The following is a 24,028-nucleotide window of genomic DNA, read 5'->3' on the forward strand; positions in this document are numbered from 1 at the left end:
CCCAGCAAATACACCTTTAACATCATCACAAGCATTCATTACAGTTTAATCCCAAAATATATTAAATATCCAAAGGAACATCCCCTTGAACTATTTACTAAATATTTCATTTATTCTCATGTGCACATACTTCCATCATAAACTGTTGTTACCACATTCAGCAACCAGCCTTCAGCTCCATATTCATGCAAAACATTTCAAGCATATTCATTTTATCATATATTTTCTCTAAATCAATATAATAAACCTTTCTCGTCTTCATACATTTCTCAATGATTTCCTGAGGAGCACAATTTTAGTATGTACAACCCGTGCTTGGCAAAAAAAACTGTGCTGCACAGATCTGTTAAACAGCTTTTCAGGCACATTTAACAAACAAATCCACCTGTAGTTATGGCAGTCACTCTTGCTACCTTTCTCTTTCTATAGGAGAACAGTAAAAGTATCCCCTTCATGGATCACTGCCTTGTCGTGGCGAAGGGGCTTGCGTAACTCAGTGAAGCCATGAGCTATACCGTGCAGGGCCACCCAAGACGGACAGGTCATGAGAGAGTTCTGACAAAATGTGGTCCACTGGAGAAGGAAATGGCAAACCACTCCGGTATCCTTGCCAAGAAAACCCCATGGACAATGTTAAAAGGCTAAAAGATATGATGCCGGAAGATGAGCCCCTCAGGTCGGAAGGTGCCCAATATGCTACTGGGGAAGAGCGGAGGGCAATTCCAAGTAGCTCCAGAAAGAGTGAAGCGGCTGGGCCAAAGCCGAAAGGACGTTCAGCTGTGAATCTATCTGGAAGCGAAAAGAAGGTCCGATGCTGTAAAGAACAATATTGTATAGGTACCTGGAATGTAAGTTCTATGAACCAAGGCAAGCTGGATGTGGTCAAACATGAGATGACAAGATTGAACATCGACATCTTGGGAATCAGCGAACTGAAATGGACAGGAATGGGTGAATTTAATTCGGATGACCATTATATCTACTACTGTGGGCAAGAAACCCTTAGAAGAAATGGAGTTGCACTCATAGTCAATAAGAGAGTGGGAAAGGCAGTAATGGGGTACAATCTCAAAAACGACAGAATGATCTCAGTGCATATCCAAGGCAAACCATTCAACATCACAGTAATCCAAGTCTATGCCCCAACCACTGATGCCGAAGAAGCTGAAGTTGACCGCTTCTGTGAAGACCTATAACACCTTCTAGAACTAGCACCAAAAAAAGATGTCCTTTTCATCATAGGGGATTGGAATGCTAAAGTAGGAAGTCAAGGAGTAATCGGAATAACAGGCAAGTTTGGCCTTGGAGTACAAAATGAAGCAGGGCAAAGGCTAATAGAGTTCTGTCAAGAGAACAAGCTAGTCATAGCAAACACTCTTTTCCAACAACACAAGAGACGACTCTACACATGGACATGACCAGATGGTCAATACCGAAACCAGACTGATTATATACTTTGCAGCCAAAGATGGAGAAGCTCTATACAGACAGCAAAAACAAGACCAGGAGCTGACTGTGGCTCAGATCATGAGCTTCTTACTGCAAAATTTAGGCTTAAATTGAAGAATGTAGGGAAAACCACTAGACCACTCAGGTATGACTTAGATCATATTCCTTGTGAGTACACAGTGAAGGTGATGAATAGATTTAGAGGATTAGATTTGGTAGACAGAGTGCCTGAAGAACTATGGACGGAGGTCCGTAACATTGTACAGGAGGCAGCAACTAAAACCATCCCAAAGAAAAAGAAATGCAAGAAAGCAAAATGGCTGTCTGATGAGGCTTTACAAATAGCTGTGGAAAGAAGGAATGCGAAAAGCAAGGGTGAAAGGGAAAGATATAAGCAACTGAATGCAGATTTCCAGAGAATAGCAAGGAGAGATAAGAAGGCCTTCTTAAATGAACAATGCAAAGAAATCGAGGAAAACAATAGAATGGGGAAGACTAGAGATCTCTACAAGAAAATTGGAGATATGAAAGGAATGTTTAGTGCAAAGATGGGCATGATAAAGGACAAAAAAGGCAGGGACCTAACAGAAGCAGAAGAGATTAAGAAGAGGTGGCAAGAATACACAGAAGAACTATACAAGAAAGATCTTAATGTCCCTGATGTCCACGCTGGTGTGATCACTGACCTTGAGCCAGACATCCTAGAGAGTGAAGTCAAGTGGGCCTTAGGAAGCATTGCTAACAACAAAACTAGTGGAGATGACAGTATTCCAGCTGAGTTATTTAAAATACTAAAAGATGATGGTGTTAAAGTGCTGCACTCAATATGCCAGCAAGTTTGGAAAACGCAACAGTGGCCACGGGATTGGAAAAGGTCAGTTTATGTTCCAATTCCAAAGAAGGGCAATGCCAAAGAATGCTCAAACTATCGCACAATTGCACTCATTTCACATGCTAGCAAGGTTATGCTCAAAATCCTACAAGCTAGGCTTCAGCAATACATGAACTGAGAACTACCGGATGTACAAGCTGGGTTTCGAAGAGGCAGAGGAACTAGAGATCAAATTGCCAACATTCGCTGGATCATGGAGAAAGCACGAGAGTTCCAGAAAAATATCTACTTCTGCTTCATTGACTATGCAAAAGCCTTTGATTGTGTGGATCACAACAAACTGTGGCAAATTCTTAAAGAGATGGGAGTACCAAACCACCTTACCTGTCTCCTGAGAAATCTGTATGCGGGCCAAGAAGCAACAGTCAGAACCAGTCATGGAACAACCGATTGGTTCAAAATGGGGAAAGGTGTACGACAAGGCTGTATACTGTCACCCTGCTTATTTAACCTATATGCAGAGTACATCATGAGAAATGCCAGGCTGGAAGAATCATAAACCAGAATTAAGATTGCAGGGAGAATCATCAACAACCTCAGGTATGGAGACGATATCACCCTCATGGCAGAAAGTGAAGAAGAACTAAAGAGCCTCTTGATGAGGGTGAAAGAGGAGAGTGCGAAAGCTGGCTTGAAACTCAACATTAAAAAAACTAAGATCATGGCATCTGGACCCATCAATTCCTGGCAAATAGAAGGGGTAGAAATGGAAGCAGTAACAGACTTCATTTATCTGGGCTCCAAGATCACCACGGACGGAGACTGCAGCCATGAAATTAAAAGACGCTTGCTCCTTGGGAGGAAAGCTATGGCAAGCCTAGATAGCATATTAAAAAGCAGAGACGTCACCTTGCCGACAAAGATCCGCATAGTCAAAGCTATGGTTTTTCCAGTAGTAATGTATGGCTGTGAGAGCTGGACCATAAAAAAGGCCAAGCGCCGAAGAATTGATGCCTTTGAACTGTGGTGCTGGAGAAGACTCTTGAGAGTCCCCTTGACTGCTAGGAGGTCAAACCAGTCAGTCTTAAAGGAAATCAACCCTGATTGCTCATTGGAAGGATCGATAATGAAGCTCAAGCTCACACACTTTGGTCACCTAATGCGAAGAGAGATCTCTTTGGAGAAGACCCTGATGCTGGGAAAGATTGAAGGCAAAAGGAGAAGAGGACGGCAGAGGATGAGATGGTTAGATAGCATCACTGAAGCAATGAGCATGAAACTGAGCCAACTCAGGGAGGCAGTGAAGGACAGGAAGGCCTGGCGCAATATGGTTCATGGGATCACGAAGAGTCGGACACGACTTAACGACTAAACAACAACAACAAAGTAAAAGTATTCTTCTAAATGTCACAGAGAGATGCAATCTTCACACATATGTTAAACAAATTATGAGCAAACCATATCTACATCTACATCTGCAGTTTAGCATTTCCCCAGTTACGCTATTTACACCTGCAGCTGTAGCATTTTTCACCATTCTCACAGCATTTATTACCTCCTTTTTATGACTTTTTTTTCTTGGATGCTAATATTTTTAGCATTCAGTTCAGTTCCACTCATCAGCATGTCATTATCTTCCCATTCAGTTCTTCAGCACTCCCTCCCTTCAGTGTTATCCAAAATTGTGTTATCCCTTTTATTTTTTAACCCATTCATATTGCTGGAGGATCATTGTTCATCCCCTTCCGTTCACTTCTGAAACAACAATTGACTTCCAGCAAAATTGCTCTCATTTTCTGCCTCTTTTAACCTTAGGTATTCCTTGCTCTCTTTCACTATATTCTTAGTAGTTACCTTTACTGTCTATATTCTAACACTTTTTCATACTGGACTTATACTTCCTCTGTCAGTTGCTCTACTTTTACTCATGTTTCTTTTGCTCCTCTCCTTCTCTTTCATTTTTTTTCTAAGATCAACTCTTCACACTACTTAAGAATGCCTGCCCACATTCAGAAGAACTCATCACCCTTGTATCCTTGAATAATTCTATTTTCCATGCTCTTAAATTTATATCCATTCCTTTGCCATGTGTATACATGAATAGACTTGTCCTTAACACATATATTTGAAGCAAACAGATATTTACCAAACAATTATCATTCTAATTAGTTCTTGGATTTCCAAATGTGCTAGTCAATTTTCTTATACTCAATTATCTCATTCCCATCCATCCATTCATGTCACCTAACAGAATAACTTTTCTTTGTGTGGATCACATTCATTCAGAGTGTACACAATTTTCCCCCAAACTCTTCCCTGTTTTTTTCATTATCACTATTCATGGAATGTAACATGTAGCTATCACCAACTTATGAATTCTTACTTTTATGTACACCAACAAATTAGACAACACCAGTCCTAATATATATTTAAGATCATAAGTTAATAATTAAACTAATAGAGGTGAACATGTGTAGGTCAGGGTTGAACTGTGGAGTCTTTGGGGTTTTCTGAGCTTGATTCTTTTCTTGCAAACGTTTCATTACCCGGCTAGGTAACATCTTCAGTGCTAAAATGGGATGGGGTTTGCTCTCTATTTATGTGCCAGTGCTGCTAGGAGTGGGGGTTTTGTTTTGCTCCTCTGGTAGTTCTTTGATTAGCATATGTTGACTGCTTGATTGTGGGCCTGGTGGTAACCTTTGCTTATCTGGATGATGATTGCTGGTGATTGAGTGCTGGTGAGGCGATCTTCTGGTCCTCTGTCTCTTTTGAATAGTATGTAGATGCTGTCTATTTCTATGTGCCTGTTGATGACTGTCTTGTCTGGATATCAAGCTTCCAAGAATTCTCTTGCATATTTGGATTTAGCTTGGTCTAAAATGCTGACAGTTTCCCAGTTAAAACTATGGTTGAGTCTGTCCATGTGTTGTGAGATTAAGGAATTTTTATCATATCTTCTGACTGCTAGTTGGTGCTCGTGGATGTGCTCTTCCAGTCTTCTGCCTGTCTGTCTTACGTAGTGTTTGTTTCAGTCCTAGTTTGTTACAGTCCTAGTTTGTTACAGTCCATTACACTCCAAGTTGCAATCTTACTTTTGTCATAGTCATCACTGGATGGTCTGACAATATTGATCTCTTCCACCCATCCATTTTGATCAATCAAGGTGTAAAATTTAAAAATTAGAATAAGGTAATGAAAACAGAGATTAGGTTGTCTGCCTTAGTTGTACTCATGCAATATATAGTACTCTCTGCTAATGGTAAAGATAGCACTAGCCCGTTTTGGCACAATTGGCTTCAGTATGCCTCATTTCCAAACAGTTTTACTTCAAGCATGTTCACACTATTCTATGCAACCTAGGATCTTTAGTCTAAAGACTACCATACAGTCCAACATATTGTTGCCTGAATCCTACTGACTATAAGGTATACTGTATGCTGTATACATTCAGGATTACACACATTATTTGTCCTACTGAAATTCAAGATTAAGCTTTCTGCCATGAATGTGATTATTGGCTAACACTTAACACCAAGTAGCTTGATTGGAGAAGAGTATAAAGTATGTCATTATTACTCAGCAGATAAAAGGGAAACCAATGAAATCATGGTCTCACGGCACAGGCGGGTTTCTGAATTAACCTTTAAATACTATGTATTTCAATCTTCATACTATATTCTTCCTTCTCTGGTCACTCAAGCACCAGTAATAGCAGCAGTAGTAATCTATATACTACTAAAACTCTCATTGTGTTTATCTGTTTGTCTGTTTGTACCCTTAAGTTAGCCCAAACGGTGCATTATATCACCACAATTTTTGAATCAAGGTACCTAAAAACCTAAAGAATGAGTAAAAAATCTGGGACTGATTACTCCTGTAGAATGGAAATTTCCATTATGTTCACACCAGTTATTAGCAAAGTTGTGGCCACTGCAGCATCCTGCAGTCACGTGATCATGATTTCTGACACTACCTGTCAGCTTCCCTCAAGCAAAGTCAATGGGGAAGCCGGCAGGAAGTTGGAAGTCTCTCCTGCTCCCACTGCTTTTCTGTCTCCCTCCAGGATCATTCTGTTTATCTATTTAGGTAAGTAAATATTGACTTATTACTGAAGTTAGTTGCCACTACAATTATTTTTCTATTCCTGATATATACTCTTCTTAGATGATCCTGGGACCACCCAGCATTTGGGTAAAAAAAAAATACGGTCAGCCTAAAGTTTAACATTCGTTCTTGTCACATAGACTGCACTACCTTTCTCTCAAAGAATGACAGGTCACAGGGTTGTCTAGTAGTTATTAAAGTTTATCCCGCACTCTTCAAACACATTATCAGAATGGCTTACAATAAAGTCATGGAAACAAATAGAAGGGATGTTAAACTGCACTAAAATCAGCAACCTTATAAAAGCTACTTCTTATTTACCAGACACATTATCACCAGACTGTAACTGTAAACATTAGACAATCAAATTAAAAGCCCTAATGGCAGAAATTCAAGCAAAACAGGCCAAGGATGCGAGACATAAACAAACAAACAAACAAACATTTGCTCTCATATCAACCCTGAAAAGTCTGTCTTCTTTTAACAGCACCTCTTTGGGCCCATTCATGTAGGGGTTGCTTCCTCTGTGAGAATCCTATCTTATCGACAGTGAGACGTAATTAATTGCCTTCTACCAGACATATTTATTTATTTTACCATGTTTCTAGCCTGCCCTTATCCTAATCAATGAGGCTTCCATGTTTCATATTGTTGCAGTTCTAATTACGCATCATTTGGGGGAGGGAGAGAGAGGGGGCTGACATACCCAATTGTGTCCCTTGACTGTTACTTAGCACAGTAGTTATTGGGAGCGATTGGGCCAGAAGACAGAAGGGAAGGTAGTGGAAGGGTTTGTCTCTGGTCTCCCATCTGAAGACGCTTCATGGCTGCGATTGGCTTCTGTTAAATGTCTGTCCCCCAGATGTACAGTGCTATGGTTTTATATTTATAGCACAACGCAAGTAAGCTGTACTTGAGAGATGCAACATTTTCAGGACTTTAAAAGCATGCTGGAGAAAAAATGGAAATATGTGCCGTTTTAATTTTTAAACCCTCCTGTATTGATCTAAGCTCACTTTGCTATTTTCAAAACCATGGAATGTGCATTATAATGATTACGCTTTGTATATTTATGAAATGTAAAAGTATGATTCAGTCAGACCTTAATAATTGAATTTGCGTTAAAATGGTTTTAAACCTGTTTACCCATGGTTCTATAACATGCAGAGCTCCAAGAAGGCAAATACAGTAGATTTGACCAACTGGAAAATAATAGAAGTCAAGACAGAAACACCGTCAATGTGATATTAAAGCAGAGTTACAGTCAGTTCTCGTTATTTGTGGATTTCTGTATTTGTGAATTCGCCTACTAGTTAAAATTTGTAACGGCAAAATCAATACTCGTGGTGCTTTCACAGTCATTTCTGGACATGCAGAGTGGCAAAAAATTCGAGTCACCCAACACACACATTCCCAGCCGAGGTTTCAGTATTCATTCGTTCGTTCGTTCATTCAGCATTCACGGCACTTTCTAGAACGTAACTACCGCGAATAATGAGAATTGACTGCATATCCTTTGAGGCCTAATCAAGAGCTTGTCTTTACCCTTGAGATAAGAAGTCAGCAATAGAAAAACCCACAAACAAACCATGTGCTTTGCCTTCCTTCTTTTGGTGAAAGAGTTAGAGTCTATGGTTCAAGCAGAAATGAGGCATCTCCTTCTTGAATTGGAGAACTATTCTCTGCTGCTTGTTCTCTGTGTACCGGAACTCTAGACAGAAGTCTTCCCATTACAAATTAAGAGAATTTGGGGGAATAAAGAAGAATCATATAGGCGCACCATCTCTAATTATGGACATTGTGCAAAAACTACATTGGTATGTGTGTTTTACTCCTTTCAAAATGTTTTAATGGGGGGATAGGAAGGCCTGACCCCAAAAAAGAAAAAAATCTGTCCCCGCCTCTGAGCTTTCAACATGTCCAATTTATAGTACTTAGTTTGATGCAACTTACTTCCAAGGAACTGAGCTCAAGATGACACTATTAAATGGTACATTTGCTGTTGCTTTTATACAGTGTGGCACAGACCTAAGAAAGCTATTTTCACTGTATTTGGTGGAGCTGACTGCCATGCTAAGTATAAAGTACATACAGAAATGCAATGGTATATGTGTGTGTGTGTGTGTGTGTGTGTGTGTGTGAGAGAGAGAGAGAGAGAGAGAGAGAGTGAGAGAGAGAAATATCAATATTATATTATTTATATATATGCACAGACACACACACACACATAATTCCCTCTTTAATACTTATCATTTCCAACGGATGTATCTCCTGGAGAGGCATTTAAAAAACCAGCATGTATGTTGGCCATGAAAAAATTATTGACCCACCAATTAATCATAATTTGTTAACCTTTTTCCTCAAAGCCATGAAGCTGAAAGCCAAATATCAAATTCTGTAGAAAGTATGCTAACATAAACTTTGCAATTTAAGCCCGAGAATCATTTTATAAATGCAGGTGTTAGCTCTGAAAATTGTTCACCTGGGATTTTAAAGTACTTTAACTTTCTTCAGGTTTAATTAGGCTGTGTACACACAGCTCTATCTTAACTAGGATATTGATGAATATTGAAATGCTGTAGCTAAGAACATGATGCATTATGATTCATTCAGCTTTTCTACAATTAGTGGGGCCTATAGCTTATTCCAGGGGCGTAGTAGGGAAGGATAGGTTAGGAGAAGCACAAATTAAGCACTCTCCACAAGGATCAGCATATTAAAAACTCTCATTAGCTACTTCCCAGACTGTCTATAAAGCAATGTAGAGCTTGGTGGATTGTAAGCACATTTTTTTCCCATGATGAGTAAAACCACAGTGTGGGTCCAATTTTCTTCCAGTCTGTCAAACTTTCTCTTCATATATTTTAAGCTTCATATGAGGTGTAGAGCATTTTTAAAATGTTCACTTAGTTTTCAGCTTGAGCTGTTTTCCCTATTTTGATGTTTCTGATGCTGAAGAGTGTTACTGAGTGTGCAGTTGGCTGTCAATCTTGCCTGCGTCAGGAGCTAAGCATGATCAGCTTAGTACTTCAGTGGGAGACACTAGGAAGTACCAAGGTTGTAGACTAGACTGGGAAGTCAAAAACATCTTGGAAGAAGACCATGGCAAACCAGTTATGTATGCCTGATAAAGAAAAATGCTTGGTTGTGTTGAGTTTAAATCCCACATTTCTCTCAATACAGCATTCAAGGTGGATTACAAGTATCGAAATTATTAAGCACAAAAATAAAAACAAATCAATAAAAATTAAGGTAAAATTAAAATAATTATTATTAAAATCAAAATTACGTCCACTAACAAAAACATGGCAAAATAGATGAGTCTTTATCTTTTACCTAAATACTTGAGAGAACAGGGCACAAAGATACTTCTTGAGCAGTGCATTCTATAGTAGAAAGACCGGGCAGAAGGACCTTTGACACATAGTAGTTAACTGGGGTCCTCACTGTGAGGGATCTTCAGGAAGGCCCCTGGGCAAATTCATTCATTCAGTGGTCAGGCAGATAATCTACCCCTAAGCTACTGACAGTTTTAAAGGTCAACGGGAACACCTTGTGTCCAGTAGGCAACTGGCAACCAGTGTATTTCTTTCAGTGTAGGCATCCTAGTATGCCTGGATCTTGTAACAAGTTAACATTGTATACTAGGTGCAATTACAAGACAATTTCCAGGGGCAGCCCAATGACAGTCAAGTTCAGCTGAAGACCGTCTTTAACTTTCCAACAGATTTTATTGTTTCTGATTACTCCTCTCTTCATTGCCCAAAAATACAATCCTCTGCAAGCTTTTCTGAAAGAAGAGCTACCAGATGCAGTTGAATTTGTTTCCAAATAGGATAAAGCAGCATGCAAACCGTCTACAAATAAGGGAGCCTCTCTAAACTTGTATTCAAAGAAGATAAATATATTGTATTGCATTGTGATGTATTAACTCTTCTGAATGATTATTAGTGTTGTTGTTGGTTGTTTTTCTCAGCTATTTATGTTGTTTATCATTTTGTTATATCGTTTTTATTCTGTTCTTAATTCTTGGTAGCCATCCAAAGTCAAGCACTTGAGATGGGTGGCCATATAAATTAACAAAACAAAACAAAATAAAATAAAATACAGTTTCTGAGATATTCTAATTGCTGTGTTTTGGACTTTACTACTGTGTGGATTTTATCATAGAGGATGTTTTACCTGTTTGCCAAGTGAGGATTTATTAATGATTTATTATTATACATGTTTTTATATGCTATGTTATTGTAGTGAATCACCTTGAGACAATTATTGCCCTCAGGTAACCTAGAAATAATTAGACTACTTTAGAATAAATAATTAAATTATTGGAGTACTTTTTAAAAAATTTTAAAATCATATTGTAAGATGATAAAAGGAAAACTCATAAACAATTTCAAAGAAGAAAAACTAGTTAAGAAAAAGTTTGGAATATGTAGGGCCTTTTAAATTTAAAAACCTTATGTTAATTTGTTCTAAATATATTTGGATTAGGAATTCAAAAACTGTGATGTAAGTGAGGTTTATTTTAAAAGATGCATTTAATTTGATAATAATATGGAGAATAGCTCATTATTTTCAATTTACAACTACTAAGAGAATATTGCCTGCTATTTGGAAATCCAATTACTCTTTTATACACTACTTCTAATTGAATATTCTTGCACTGTTCAATGCTCAAATGCGTCATACGAAAACACAAGAAAGAAAGGGATTCATTGAAGTGTTTTAACTATGCTTGGGTAATCTTAGTTGAATTCAATTTCATATCTGGTTTATACTTTCTTCCTAAGCTACTATTTGCTTTCAAAATTTTTACTTTAGTGTAAAGACTTCCTTGATAGAATTAATTGGCAATAGAAGCAATTGGTTCCAAAACAGGAGGAAGTCTCTTTGAACTAATCCTAACTCAAAATAGGACTCTAGTTATAATTTCCTATCTTAGGTTCCAAGTACATTTTTAGTTAATTATAATGTATACAATTATATCTACCTGATGGTTTATTTTCTACTTAAATCTAAGTGCAGGGAAATATATTGTTATCAAGGCCACAGGTCACTAAGAACTTTATTGTTTTCTTTCCCATGGATGATTAAAATTGTCTGCAGTATTATAGGCAGGAATAAAAGTTCACACTTGTATTGGAGAAGGTTTTTCTTTTCCTGCTAGCATAAACTGGGCTAGGGGAAGAAATCATCAGGATAGCAGAAAGGAAGAGAAAACCTAAAGACTTAACTTGTACTCCACATATATAATATAAGGTGTAGACTAAGAGAACTTCCCTAGTGGCGGTCAGCTGATTCATTTCAGGTGGGAGACACCTCTCTTGAATTCATTACTTCATCAGATCTTTTTCCTTCATTGTACATATCTTTTGTTTATGGAGGAGCAAGAAGGTCAAACTTGCCTGCCAAGAGTAGTTTATCTTGGAGCCAGCCTAATACTGGAGAACCATGTCATTAGCACATTTTGATGTATTACCATACAGGAAAAGAGATACAGGAAAATGAAGATCAGCTTTGCCCATTTACTGAGGCTGATAATTTTAGTTATTTTACCATTTTGTATATTTTGGATCTTTGGTTTTGGTTTGTATATTTGTGGTCTTTGATCACAGTCATAAAAATTCCTCTGTTGATCGTACACCAAGGTCTTGCTTATTTAGGTTGGAATATGTAAGACTGGGCTTCAGCCGTAGCTTTGTAGAGTGCTAGTCAGACTTTTAAAACTGGATAAGGTAAGTTTTATCTTGTTTCCTTTAGTCTGGGATTCCTGAACTTTCCTCACTTTTACTACATGCCCTCCAAGTCATTTGGGCTACTATTAGTTAAATAAAATACCAATTTGAATTTATTTTTCATTATCAGACCCCCTTTTCTTTGCAATCTATATTGCTGAATTCTGTCAGTCCTTCCAGTCTAATTTCCTGTGGGAAATCCATAATGGGTGTGAGTCAAGCCACCCCAGTCCGTTCACCCACTGTGGAGTTCTTGGTGCTCTCTGAGTTTGGTGGTTTGTTTGCAGATGCTTCATTACCCAACTAGGTAACTTCATCAGTGTGAGGACTTTCCTGTGTCTATTTTTTTTTTTAAAAAAAAACAGTATTAATTTTTATATATTTTTTTTATATTTATCATTTTGTGAACATTCTACAATTTTTATAAGCTGCCTTAACAGCTATGGCTGCAGTGGAAAAATGAGGTATAAATGTTCAAAAATCATTAGTAAGGCTAATTTGAAAAAAACATTGAGAGAGAGGCAACGGTTGAATAAAGGCATTAAAGAGGTTATTAATGTGAATCTCTTTCTCTGAATGTTTTTTACAAAAATAATGAAATTCTAAATTAAATTCTAAAAATCTTGCTCTAGCATTAGTCTCAATGGACACTATCTAGATATCTTCCACATCTATGATCTTATGCAAATATTATTCTGCTTTTGAACACATAGTACTTATGTTTGGAGTGTGCAGTTGGGGGGTTTTCCTGTACTCGTGGCTTCTGCTTGAAAAATAGGCGGCTAGGAGGGCTTTTGTACAGCTTCATGCTGTGGATCAGTTGCATCTGTTCCTGGACCAAGGGGCTCTGTTCACGGTGAGGCTCATGAATCACCACCCAAAGGGACTACTGCAACGTGCTTTATAAGCTTGAAGAGCATCTGAAAGCTGCAGCTGGTTCAAAAATGCAGGAGCACAGGTAGTTGTCAGTGCTCTTTGATCTGTACTTACCAGACCTCTGCTCTACAAGCTGCACTGGTTGACAGTATGCTTCTGGGTTCAATTCAAAGTGCTTATAGTTACGTATAAAGCCCTTCATTGCATGGAGCTGGATTAGTTGAGGAACCGTCAATTGTGTTTATTGTGTCTATACATCTCATCAGATCCAGCAGAAGAGGCATGCTACCGGTTGTTTCTATCTGGCAGGACCCAGGAAGAGAGCCATTTTGGTCATTGCACATGACATCATCCTTCTGGAGATTCGATTATCCCAGACCCTGTTGGCCTTTCTTAAGGTCTTGAAGCTGTCTCTGTGTCACCAGTCATTGGGGTCAGAACATGTTGCAGGGCCTGTGAGACGGTTATGTGGGTGGGGAGTTGTGGTTTTATTTCAGCTGCCAATTGTGTACTTATTGTTGTGGTCTTTATTATGTTGTATTTTAACCAATGTAAAAATTGTTTAACTGTTGTTGACCCAGAGTCATCATGAGGAGATGGGAAGCCATATAAAATGAAATAAGAAAACAATCTGGGAATGACTTCAAGCAGTCATTCTGAACCTTCTGGGGGATTTGGCTGCCTCGATATTTCAAGAATGTATGTTTCATTTCCAAAGCTTTTGAATGCTTTGCACTGCAATATTATTTTATTGACTTTTCCATTTGAAGATTATATAGAATTACCTTCAGATTACACTTATTTGCTGTTTTGAACCAAACAAACATAGTTTACACCTTTTGTTCCGTGGGTTTTTTTCCCTTTGCTTATGCCTGATTTTTAAAAGAAACAAGTTATTGATATACTATACACGTTGTATTTCTCTTCTCATATTTTTTTCTGCCAAACTGAATGCAAAAGAAACCAAGAAAAAGCCATCATTGTCATGTTAAATTGTTGGTTTGTCCCTATGCTAGATAAAGGTAGAAAAGGCAACTGATAAATATTAATAAATGTCAGATCTAAAATGGAACTTGTTTTAAAATGTCATAAACAATCCTTGTGAAGAGAATTGGTACTTTAAGAAAGCCCAGTTATTTTCTTTCATTACTTTAACATTACCTAACATTGGTCAAATGCATGTGAAAATCCACAATCATACAGGAAAAGAACACAATTTCGTATGTACAGATATCATATAATTAACACATACAAGATGACATATTAATGGCCCTTAATTTTGCCTGCAAGACTTACAAGTATGTAAATTTGCAGGTGCAAAAGTAGTAATTAGGGGGACAAGTAATACAAGTTGTTTGATGTGAAATTAATATGTATTTTAATAGATAGGAGAATGGAAATTACAGGAAGAGCTGGGGATAACAGAGGCCTAATCTTGATAGCAATTGATATTCCATGAATGCTTGGGAAATTTCATTGTTACTAGGAAGTCTGGGAGCCGAGATATCAATTATGCAAATCAATAATGCCCAACTTAATCTAGTGATCCAAGAGAATTTAGGATGTATAATTCCCATGAAGCTAGGATAATTTTTTACAGTTTTTTATTTGTAATTGCTTTTATGTATTTATTCTTTTTAATTGTTGTATGCTGCCTAGAGTCACTTTGTGTGAGATGGGAGGCTATATAAATATGATAAATAAATAATAAATACATTTATGGCTGAGACCTGCACTATCATGAGAATTGTTCAATGCTGTAGCCCATCCCAATTTCAGTAGTGATTTGGGCTGAACTTATATTATGTATGTATATGTTTGGGTGGGGTGGGGTGGAGTGGGGTCAATTCCAAAATTTATAGTTCTAAAGTCCTAATTACAAGGGCCGTCACCATTAATGCCACACCTGAGTATGACCTCAGAATAGTATCTGACAACTAAAAACCATTATTATCATGGTTTCCCTAACCAGTAAGACATTTTCAAAGTACAATATTTTAATTCAGCAGAAATGTCCCAGTAGGGCATGGTTGAAACACTTTTACAACAAAAGTTTGGCTGCTTCATTCCTTAAACTATGCTCCCAAATTAAAATCAAATACCTCTTCAAGGACATCAGCAAGCTTACTGAGTATCTCTTCAGGGAGGCTCTGGAATGTTGGAACGCTGTAAGAGAAAGATGAAAGATCATGTGAGTTGATATATGGGTACATTTTTATTTCTTGAGAAATGTTCCACAAAAGTAAAATAAACCTGTAGAATATTTTAGTCCATTTGAACACACATGTAGTAAGAAAACTTCATATTTAACTACATGAGAAACCAAGAGGATGTGTGTGTGTGTGTGTGTTTTATTTGACAATAAAAGAACACAATTTTAAAGAGTCAAAAAATAAATTTTGTGTATGCTCTCAATATTATTTCTAACTATATGTACTTCTGGAGACAATACACTGTATATTATATTATATTATATTATATTATATTATATTATATTATATTATATTATATTACATTACATTACATTATATCATTCACTATGTGGTTTGACACTGTCCCACTGTGATTCTTTTACTAGCATTCAGAATGGAAATAGAGATGCATTTCATAACGCCCAGTATATGTGGCAAAAGATCCTAAAAAACAGTGAGAGGGGAAAGAACTTGATACACGTCTACCACTTTCGATGCTTCGTTGTGATGTTCCAGACATGAAATAATCCTAAATGCAAAATACAAGATGTACTTGTAGTTAAAACTGTGGTCCTTCACAATTAGCATATCCAATCCATACAAGCTTTTCTTCAGCCTGTCATCATCTTTGTTATCCTAATCTGGACATTTTCTAAACAATCTATTTGTCTGACTATAACTAGCTACACAATTGTGTTTACTGATCCCATGCTGAATTTAAACATTCAGATCAAATATTTTGGGCTATTTAGAGACCAAGTATTAACCTAACACATGCAATGAATGTGACATTTTAATATTATTTAATAAATGTCAGCTACGTTTCTATTGAGTTATGACTAATATAAAAGTTTGCAGATGACTTTTTAGACATTTTAAATCTGAAAGTTTTAAAGATTTTTTTAAAAAATATTTAAGCCAGTTGTAAATTGCAGTCAGTGCGTATATGAAATGTCTTCAGTCGTGAATAAAATGCCAGGATAATTATTTCAGCTTGGGGAATATTTCCAAAACTATTGTACAAATCTATTGTACAACAAGGAAAAGATATAGAGCAAGAATTCCACAATTTTCAGCTCCATTAATAGATGACATATTCATGTAAGTTCCATTCTCCATTTAGAAAAATCAAGTACGTACAATGAAACAATACAGTATTACGTACTAATTGTTATTTACATTGGTTATTTTCACCTTATCCTGCTCTGAATAATAGAGGAAAAGTTATAATTAACAGAATTTAAGCAGATTAACTCACTGCAGCTTGAACATGGAATAATAGTTCTATTATTGTTAATGGACAAGGACAATACATAGGTATCTGCTACTAACCATGATGATACACATATGACAAAACCTCCATTGGGACATCATGATAAAGCCCTATCTTTAATATATAAGCCACAGGGTTTCTGTTGGACATACATAACACAAATTGTATTCTCCCTTGCTCCTCCACCCTGTTAGCTCTCTGCATATGGGATAAAACTGCTAGAAAGATGTACAAAAAGATACATGTTTTATGTAGGCTTCTCTTTGATTTATCTCAATTGATTCCTTAATCTGGCATTAGTGACAAAAATTATTTTAATTTCAGTATTGAACACTTAGTGTATGGAACAAATTAAATTCACACATAAGTAGGAAAAATGGGAGGGGAAAATCTTTGAAGTGTTATTTCAACCAGAAAGCAAATAAATAGGCAATTAGAAATGTTGACAATGCATAACTCCAAATAAATGATACCTCAGAGATTACAAAATTATTAGAGTGGTAAATAGAAAGCTTTTAATAAGCATTAGTGATAACAGAGAGAGGTTGAGTATGTTCCAAAATGTGTGGAAAGGGGCAAAAAGTGAATACTTGTAGAAATGCATAAATTTAAAAGACCATACTCAAGCATAAATAAAAATGAACATGGGATTCATGCCAACATCATTGTGATAAATAAAGACATGGCAATGTTTCATTCAATGGCACGTAGATAAAACTCTATGGGGCATCTATGCATATAAGTGACAGTCAGGTTATTTCTTTCATTGTTAGGAATAAATTTTACATGAATTACATTTTTCAGAAATATGAGACCTAGATTACACTCTAAGACTCTTATACCTGTTGTAGGACACAATTAATAACAGCAGGAAAAGCTGTCTTTCTACTGATTTCACTGAGGAAGCTTACAATTCCTAGTTTAAAAGTATAGACCTAGGCAATAATGTGCAGTTATGACATTTCTGTTGGGATTCACAGTCACAATCCCACTCCCCCCCACCATTGCAAGATGCGCTGGGAAGCCCTCTCAGGAGGGCTTCCTCGTAAAGAGCTACAAGACTGTACAATTCCCAAAAAATAACCTATGGATAACATCCCCAAATCTTCCAATATACTTATTCAGGAACTTCTCTACAAATTACCATTGCAGATATGAACTACCACTGGGGAAGGATTTCAGGGCTAGGATCCTGAATTTAATTTTAATTCAAGTTAAAATAATTTGAAAATTGGAGTATGTCCCAGTATTGAAAAAGCTGTGTTAGATTCTGGAATTTAAATCCACACATCCACTAGTCTTAAATAAATATATAGATTTCCTTCACTGTTTTGTAAGGCTATTTTTACCTTGCTAGTGTTACTCCCAACATCATTTTTCTTTACATCTGCATTCTATAATAGAAATATATTTCATCATACTTCTGAATTCAGGGAATACATAACAGATATCAGTAGTACTCCAGCACAATAATTTATCATCAAGCAGGGGTGATCAGACCTGTCCTTCCAGACTTGTGCTGTGATATCACTGCATAATACACAATATGTATAATACACAACTATCTGCAGTGTGGAGATGTTTAGATACTGCCCATGACCATTGAAGGACTTGGACTGCATGTATATTGAATGTACTAATAATTGTTTATATTCTGGCAATAACATAACTTGAGTATGTATGTGCTTGGAATTATGCATGTTTGTGCCTGTTTCTTCTGTTTTTGGATGATTAATATTTGCTTTATTTCAGGATAACAATTTTAAATATTTATAAATATTTATACATGTATTCCTAATTAAGGTCTAGTTTGGGGCAGAAACAGTTATTATTTAGTACTATTAAATAGGACTGTAAGCACATAAACACTGTTCTCACAAATTAACTCCCCTTTATTACCTCCCAATGATCTTTACATTATCTTGTGTGTGTGTACTGTGCGTGTGTGTGTGTGTGTAATTTTTGCAGAAATGTGGTATTCGAGTTCTTTATAATACATTCATAATACCCAACAAACACATAATACATTCATAATACCCAACAAACACATTGGCCTTATCACAAAGAAATTTATTTCCCCTCAATGGTCGTTACCTTGTCCTGTGTGTCTGGGTGTCTGTGCATGTGTAAAGTCATTTTAAAGAATACTAGAAAAGAATAAACGCCTTCCAGATCCTTTAAAAAGATACTTTTTAAATAAATAACCTCAAAACAGAAAAGCTTCAGCATCTGGATCTGCTGATTCCTACATGGCAACACCAGTTCCTAAGAATTATGTTGCTCCTAACACGATGTTACATTTTATCGTCAGGGATTTCTGCATGGATAGCTTCTTCATTACTCAAGGGAGTGAGAAACATTGAATACTGACAGCAGAAACCAATACACTTTACGGTCTTTGGCAACCTACCTGTCCTACAATTGTTTTTCAAAAGGGATGAAAAGGGTGGGAATGCTACCTGGGTAGAATCTTCTCTCCCAGAGGTCTATGTTAAATGTAAGTAATTACTTTAGCATGCTTGACTCAAGTAAGTTGAGACTAATACATTTACTCTGTGTTAATGTGTCAAAGGAAGTGCTTGCCCTTCAAATGGCTTCTCTTTATTGGGTAAAATAAAGCTTTATTGGATAAAGCTTTTTACTATTAAAAATGCCCTAGAAAACTGTACACGAAGATGATGTAAATTTGTACACAACTGTTAGAAGCCATAAGGGTGGAACTCAACAGAACTGTTAACGACTCTTACTGACAGCAGCTAAGCACTCTTCCACTATATATCCCAGCATATTTTCCTTTCTGGTTAATGAGTCTGAAAACAAGATGAAGAAATATGGATAATGACTATTCATACATTAATTATAGGAGTGCTTTTCCCATATGGAACTCAATACTGCCACTTAATTTGGGGGCAAAGAGAAGTCATTTGTTCTGGGATTGCTTTCGATGACCTTCCTGCCACGTGAAAGCTAAGCACTGCATTAAAATTGTCCACAGCCATTCATTGTTGAGGATGTGAGAATGCGATGCCTGCAAAACCTTTAAAGCTCTATCATATAGAACATAAACTCTGTTTTCACAAATTAATTATCCCTTATTATTCCCCCCCCCCATGGAACTGACTTTATCTTATAGGTAAAACCCATAACCACAGGGTTAGAGGTTGATAAGAATTTCACTAAAAGAATAGAGAAACTACCACTGTTAGAAGTGGCATCAGAGCTTAAGACACCGTCCAGCATTCATGGCCCCATGGCTTTCAATAAGAAAAGCAAATGCTGCCTTAACATTGACAGGTTCATGATCTTAGTTTTTACTTCATGCCTCTTCTCTTGCACTGAACCCTGCAGTAAATTTTACAGTACTTAAAACCATTTGCAGGAAACGCCAAGGACGTGATGCATAACTACCAGATGATATTCATGCATAACAGATTTCACTCTGATTTCCAACTACTCAATTTACATCTGAGGTTCTTTGCGGGTTTTCCTTTTTTCCCCAGGCTAAAGAGATTTGTTAAAAGGGGGTTTAAAGTGTAATCTCTTAATACCTACTCAGAAGAAAATTCCATTGATTAAAAGTAGCAGGTTCAACAGACGGTCCTTTTCTCAAATGGAGTATCAGCAGTACAATTTCATAGTTACTTGGTAAGTTTTAAAAATTTCCTATGCATATTAATAACATATGTTAATATAGCACAACATTTTATCCAAAGTATCAAACACAAGACAAACGTGTGTTATAAAATAGTCTCAAAGGCAAAGCATGTGTTACATAAAAACAAAAAGTTCAAAGAATAATTATTTTCCATATGATTATAATAAACTTGAATTTAAATAAATTATCCAGCATGGGTGATTTGGAAAGAAGAATTTAGACTTACAAAGAGTCTACAGAGTTATACTTTTTAAAGAAGGTAATATCTCTTGATATCCTATTTTCATTAGTTTATGTCTTAGTGGAATATCATCTCATTTCAAGTGTTCTGCCAATAGTAAATGTCTGCCAAATTCTTCCTTTTTTTCAAAAATGTATGAGAGGCCCTTCCTCTTGTTTCTCATTTTGAAAAACCTGCTGTAGTTTTAACAGCTGTCAATAGGTTAAGTACAACAAGAACTAAGTATTAGGCATACAACCATTTCTATTCATTTCTACACAACACAAAATAATCCAAGAAAACTGAAATCTAAGATGTCAGCTCCTTGCAAAGGAATTTTGATGTGCTAATTGTGTGTCTGTGTTTTGTTACTTTAATACATTATATGACTTATCTTCAGCTACCTGTAAACTCATAGGGGGAAAAAAAAAAACCTGAACTGACCACTGTAGAGCCCTTGCTAGAAAAATAACTAAAATACTGTTGTCATCTGCAGAGGTGAATTTCAGAGTAGAACCCTACAGTAATTTAAATTTAATTTTAAGTTTCTTTTTGTTTCCAGCTGTCTGTTGTTTCTTAAATAAAGTTAAAATAACACCAAGAATCTAGAACTTCCTTAAAGTATTCAAGATACAACCTTGTTCTCTATTTTCTGATTCATTAATATCAAAGTAGGAGAATTAGGTAGGTAGGTAGGCAGGCAGGCAGACACACAGACAGACAAAACTTTATTATGATCAAAAATACAAGGATGTACTACAGAGCACCCATTCTTTACAATAAAATTTATGATAAAAGACACATGCTAGCTCAGGAGCAGAGACTTGGCTTGCAAAATTTGAGCGTAAATGTTCTGTCAAGTTAAACTGTGTAGGAGGACAGCCGTGTTAGTCAATGGTGGCAAAAAATCAGGAGCCGTATAATGGCTGGATGCAGTGAGCTGCTGCTCATGAAAGTGTATGCCTTTTAATAAAATTTGTTAGTCGGAAAAGTTTCTACTAGTCTCCTGATTTTTTTCAAGGGGAACAGTATAACTTTTTGGGCCCGCTACTGTTGGAAAGTAGGTGGCTATTCATCATGGGGCATTAATCTGGAATTTTATTCTCCAGTTTCAAGAACTTAAGCTTCTCTACTGCCTTAGGAGTTCCTATACAATTCTATCACAGTTCCTATTTTCTGATTGGAAGCCTTTGGTGCTAGTTACAGCAGACTGAACCTTCTCCATAAGTTGTCTATTTTATTCACAGTTTCATGATCATAACTAGTGTTGAGAAGAGATGCATTCTATATGATTATTATCTCATTTATGTTCTCATCTAGATTAGTTTTCCACTGGCTGAGGTGATTTGTGGGTCAAGGTATAAATGTATTTCCTCATAATTACAATTAGAGCTCTTTCCTCAATTAATGTACCACATCTCTGTAGTGTTAAATCCACTGGCAAATGTGACCATTTGGGAAAATGTGAGATTTCTCTGAATCAAATCAGCCTGAGTTCTTCTCATTGCCCTAAACATCTGGTTTCTCTTCTCCGTCAGTTACTCTCCCAAGAGAACTATTTATTCTTCTATCGTATTTGTTCAAAACCCTACAGCTTATTGCATCACTTAGTTTCTGACTACCTTGAATAACTTCTTCTCGTGTTGATATTTCCAAGATTTTAACTGGCCTGCAAGACCATTCTTCCTGACACTTTCTAAGCACTATCTCTGAGTCCAAGCTCCTGTTTCCAGTCTCAGAATTATTCTTTTCAGTCACAATTTGTTGACTCAGTAATCCAGAGTGATTCATTTGTTGCTATAAAGCTTGATTCTAAAGCCCAGTTTGACACAATTGCTAAGTTGTCTTGCTAAATTCTTTAGCATTCCTAGCACAGATTGGAGGCATTCAGCATCTTGTGAATTTGAACCTTACAAACTAAGAATTTACAGAACAACACAATGTGATTTATCTTTTATGTTATTTGAGAACAAATTGATTTAAAGCTATACATTACTTCCATTTTTTTCTATTACTAGATGAGAATTATTAACTGGAGCGTACTTCTATTGCCCGGAGGAAGAAATAACCCATTTTTCTCTTTTGTAAAGTAAAAGATGTTTTTTATATGTGTGTTTGTTTGCATAAAACAAATTTCCAATTCTATTGAACTTTGTTGATAGCATGATGTAATTGTTCTCTGTTGCATGTGAATGAGAGTAGTTGAGAACTGCCTCTCCATTAAAGTGAAATTTTAGTACAATTATCTCCATTTAGACATCAGTTGAAGCTAATCCTCAAAATGTTGAAACAACAATGCATTAATCAACACTGCACAAAGCTCTTTTGTGAAAAAAATCTTTATTCCAACATGTTGCTGTACACATGAATTTGCATGTGCATATGAATGGAGTAAAACACAGCAAAGAAACATTGATATATAATGCTGTCCAGTGACCCTTTTTAAAATAAGACAGGTCAGGAGAACATCTCAATAGGGTCACTGAGAAATTTTCTGGGCATCTGGAAGATAAAATTGCTCAAATGCTCTCAGAGCTTGACATCAGCTATGCAATGACTATTTGATTTGAAGAATAAATTCAAATTGGATCTTGGCTGATTCAAACATCCTTACAATAATTCTCCGTGACCATTTTGGATGTAGGCTTCTATTGCAGTGAAAATTTCAACCATTCTTGAGATGACTCAGATGAAGTTGTACAAGGTCACCTGGGATGAGTTTGAGCCTATGATTCCAAAGAAAGTGATAGTGCTTTTCCAACATCAGTCCTGCCACCTGTAGTCTGGATCCCTGCACTTCCTGATTGCTGCCTTCCCTCCTCCAAAAAATATGAGGCTTTTTATTGGTACAGTCTTGGTACAAATAGAAAAGAATTTGGGAAAAATAATATAGATGTTCTTCTGGATCTTATCTTATCTTATTGTAGGGGAAAATACTAAATTAGTGCGTAGACAATTTTATAATTCCTACTTCCTGAAGTATGGAATTTATTTTACTTTAATTACATTTAAATGTATGTCTTAGTTTTCTAGCCAAAGTGCAGCCCAAAGTGTCTTTCAGAATTTAATCAACTAAAGAAATTGAAGTATAAAAATATTGGTCTGAATATCAGAAGAAAGACAGGCTTTTACAAATTGCTAACAATGATTGCTAACATTTTTGAGGGGAAAGGGTAGTCTAAAGAGGTCTCTTCAATTGTACAGAAGAGATATATTGTATATCACATTGAAGTAAAGACCCCAGAATCAATCAGAGATTTACAAAGTGCAAATCAATACTATCAACACTAAAGGCGAGTTCATTACTGTTGAAGATCAAGTCGCAGATTTACAGATCTGTCTAACAAAGATTTCACTGAGCAGTTCAATTAGGTAAGATTATGTGAAAGCTGTTGCTTGAATAATTCCATTGCATCTTATATAACGTAGCATAGAATAAAGCATTGTGGTTTTGAGCTCTGTGTCCTGGGGTATCTACCTTTGCTACCTTAGTTCATTAGAACGCCCTGTAATTTGACGGTAAGTTTTTCAAGGTCTACTAATCTATTAGTCCCATCGGTCTCATCGCTCATAATTTTACATCTAATTTGCTGCATCACTTCTGAGTGTAATAATTGGGTAACAGCATAGTTTGTCTTTTCAGTCCATTTTGTTCTCCTACTGCAGGATTTCTCAGAAGAGACACAAAC

At 36.5% G+C, this 24,028-nt stretch overlaps 1 protein-coding gene across 3 annotated transcripts in view; it reads right to left on the bottom strand.

Moving 5' to 3' along the window:
- PRKG1 (protein kinase cGMP-dependent 1) overlaps window positions 1-24,028 on the bottom strand; it is a 772,110-nt gene that overhangs the window by 194,339 nt on the left and 553,743 nt on the right. For all 3 annotated transcript variants that reach the window (XM_088144405.1, XM_088144404.1, XM_088144406.1), the window contains exon 5: window positions 15,102-15,165. In XM_088144405.1, the coding sequence (XP_088000531.1) occupies window positions 15,102-15,165 (64 nt within the window). The remainder of the gene's footprint in view (window positions 1-15,101; window positions 15,166-24,028) is intronic.

The sequence above is a fragment of the Python bivittatus genome, unplaced genomic scaffold (assembly GCF_059951505.1).
Source record: "Python bivittatus isolate LINGU-HERP-01145 unplaced genomic scaffold, Pbiv_v1 ctg000400_np1212, whole genome shotgun sequence".
NCBI classification, from domain to species: Eukaryota; Metazoa; Chordata; class Lepidosauria; order Squamata; family Pythonidae; genus Python; species Python bivittatus.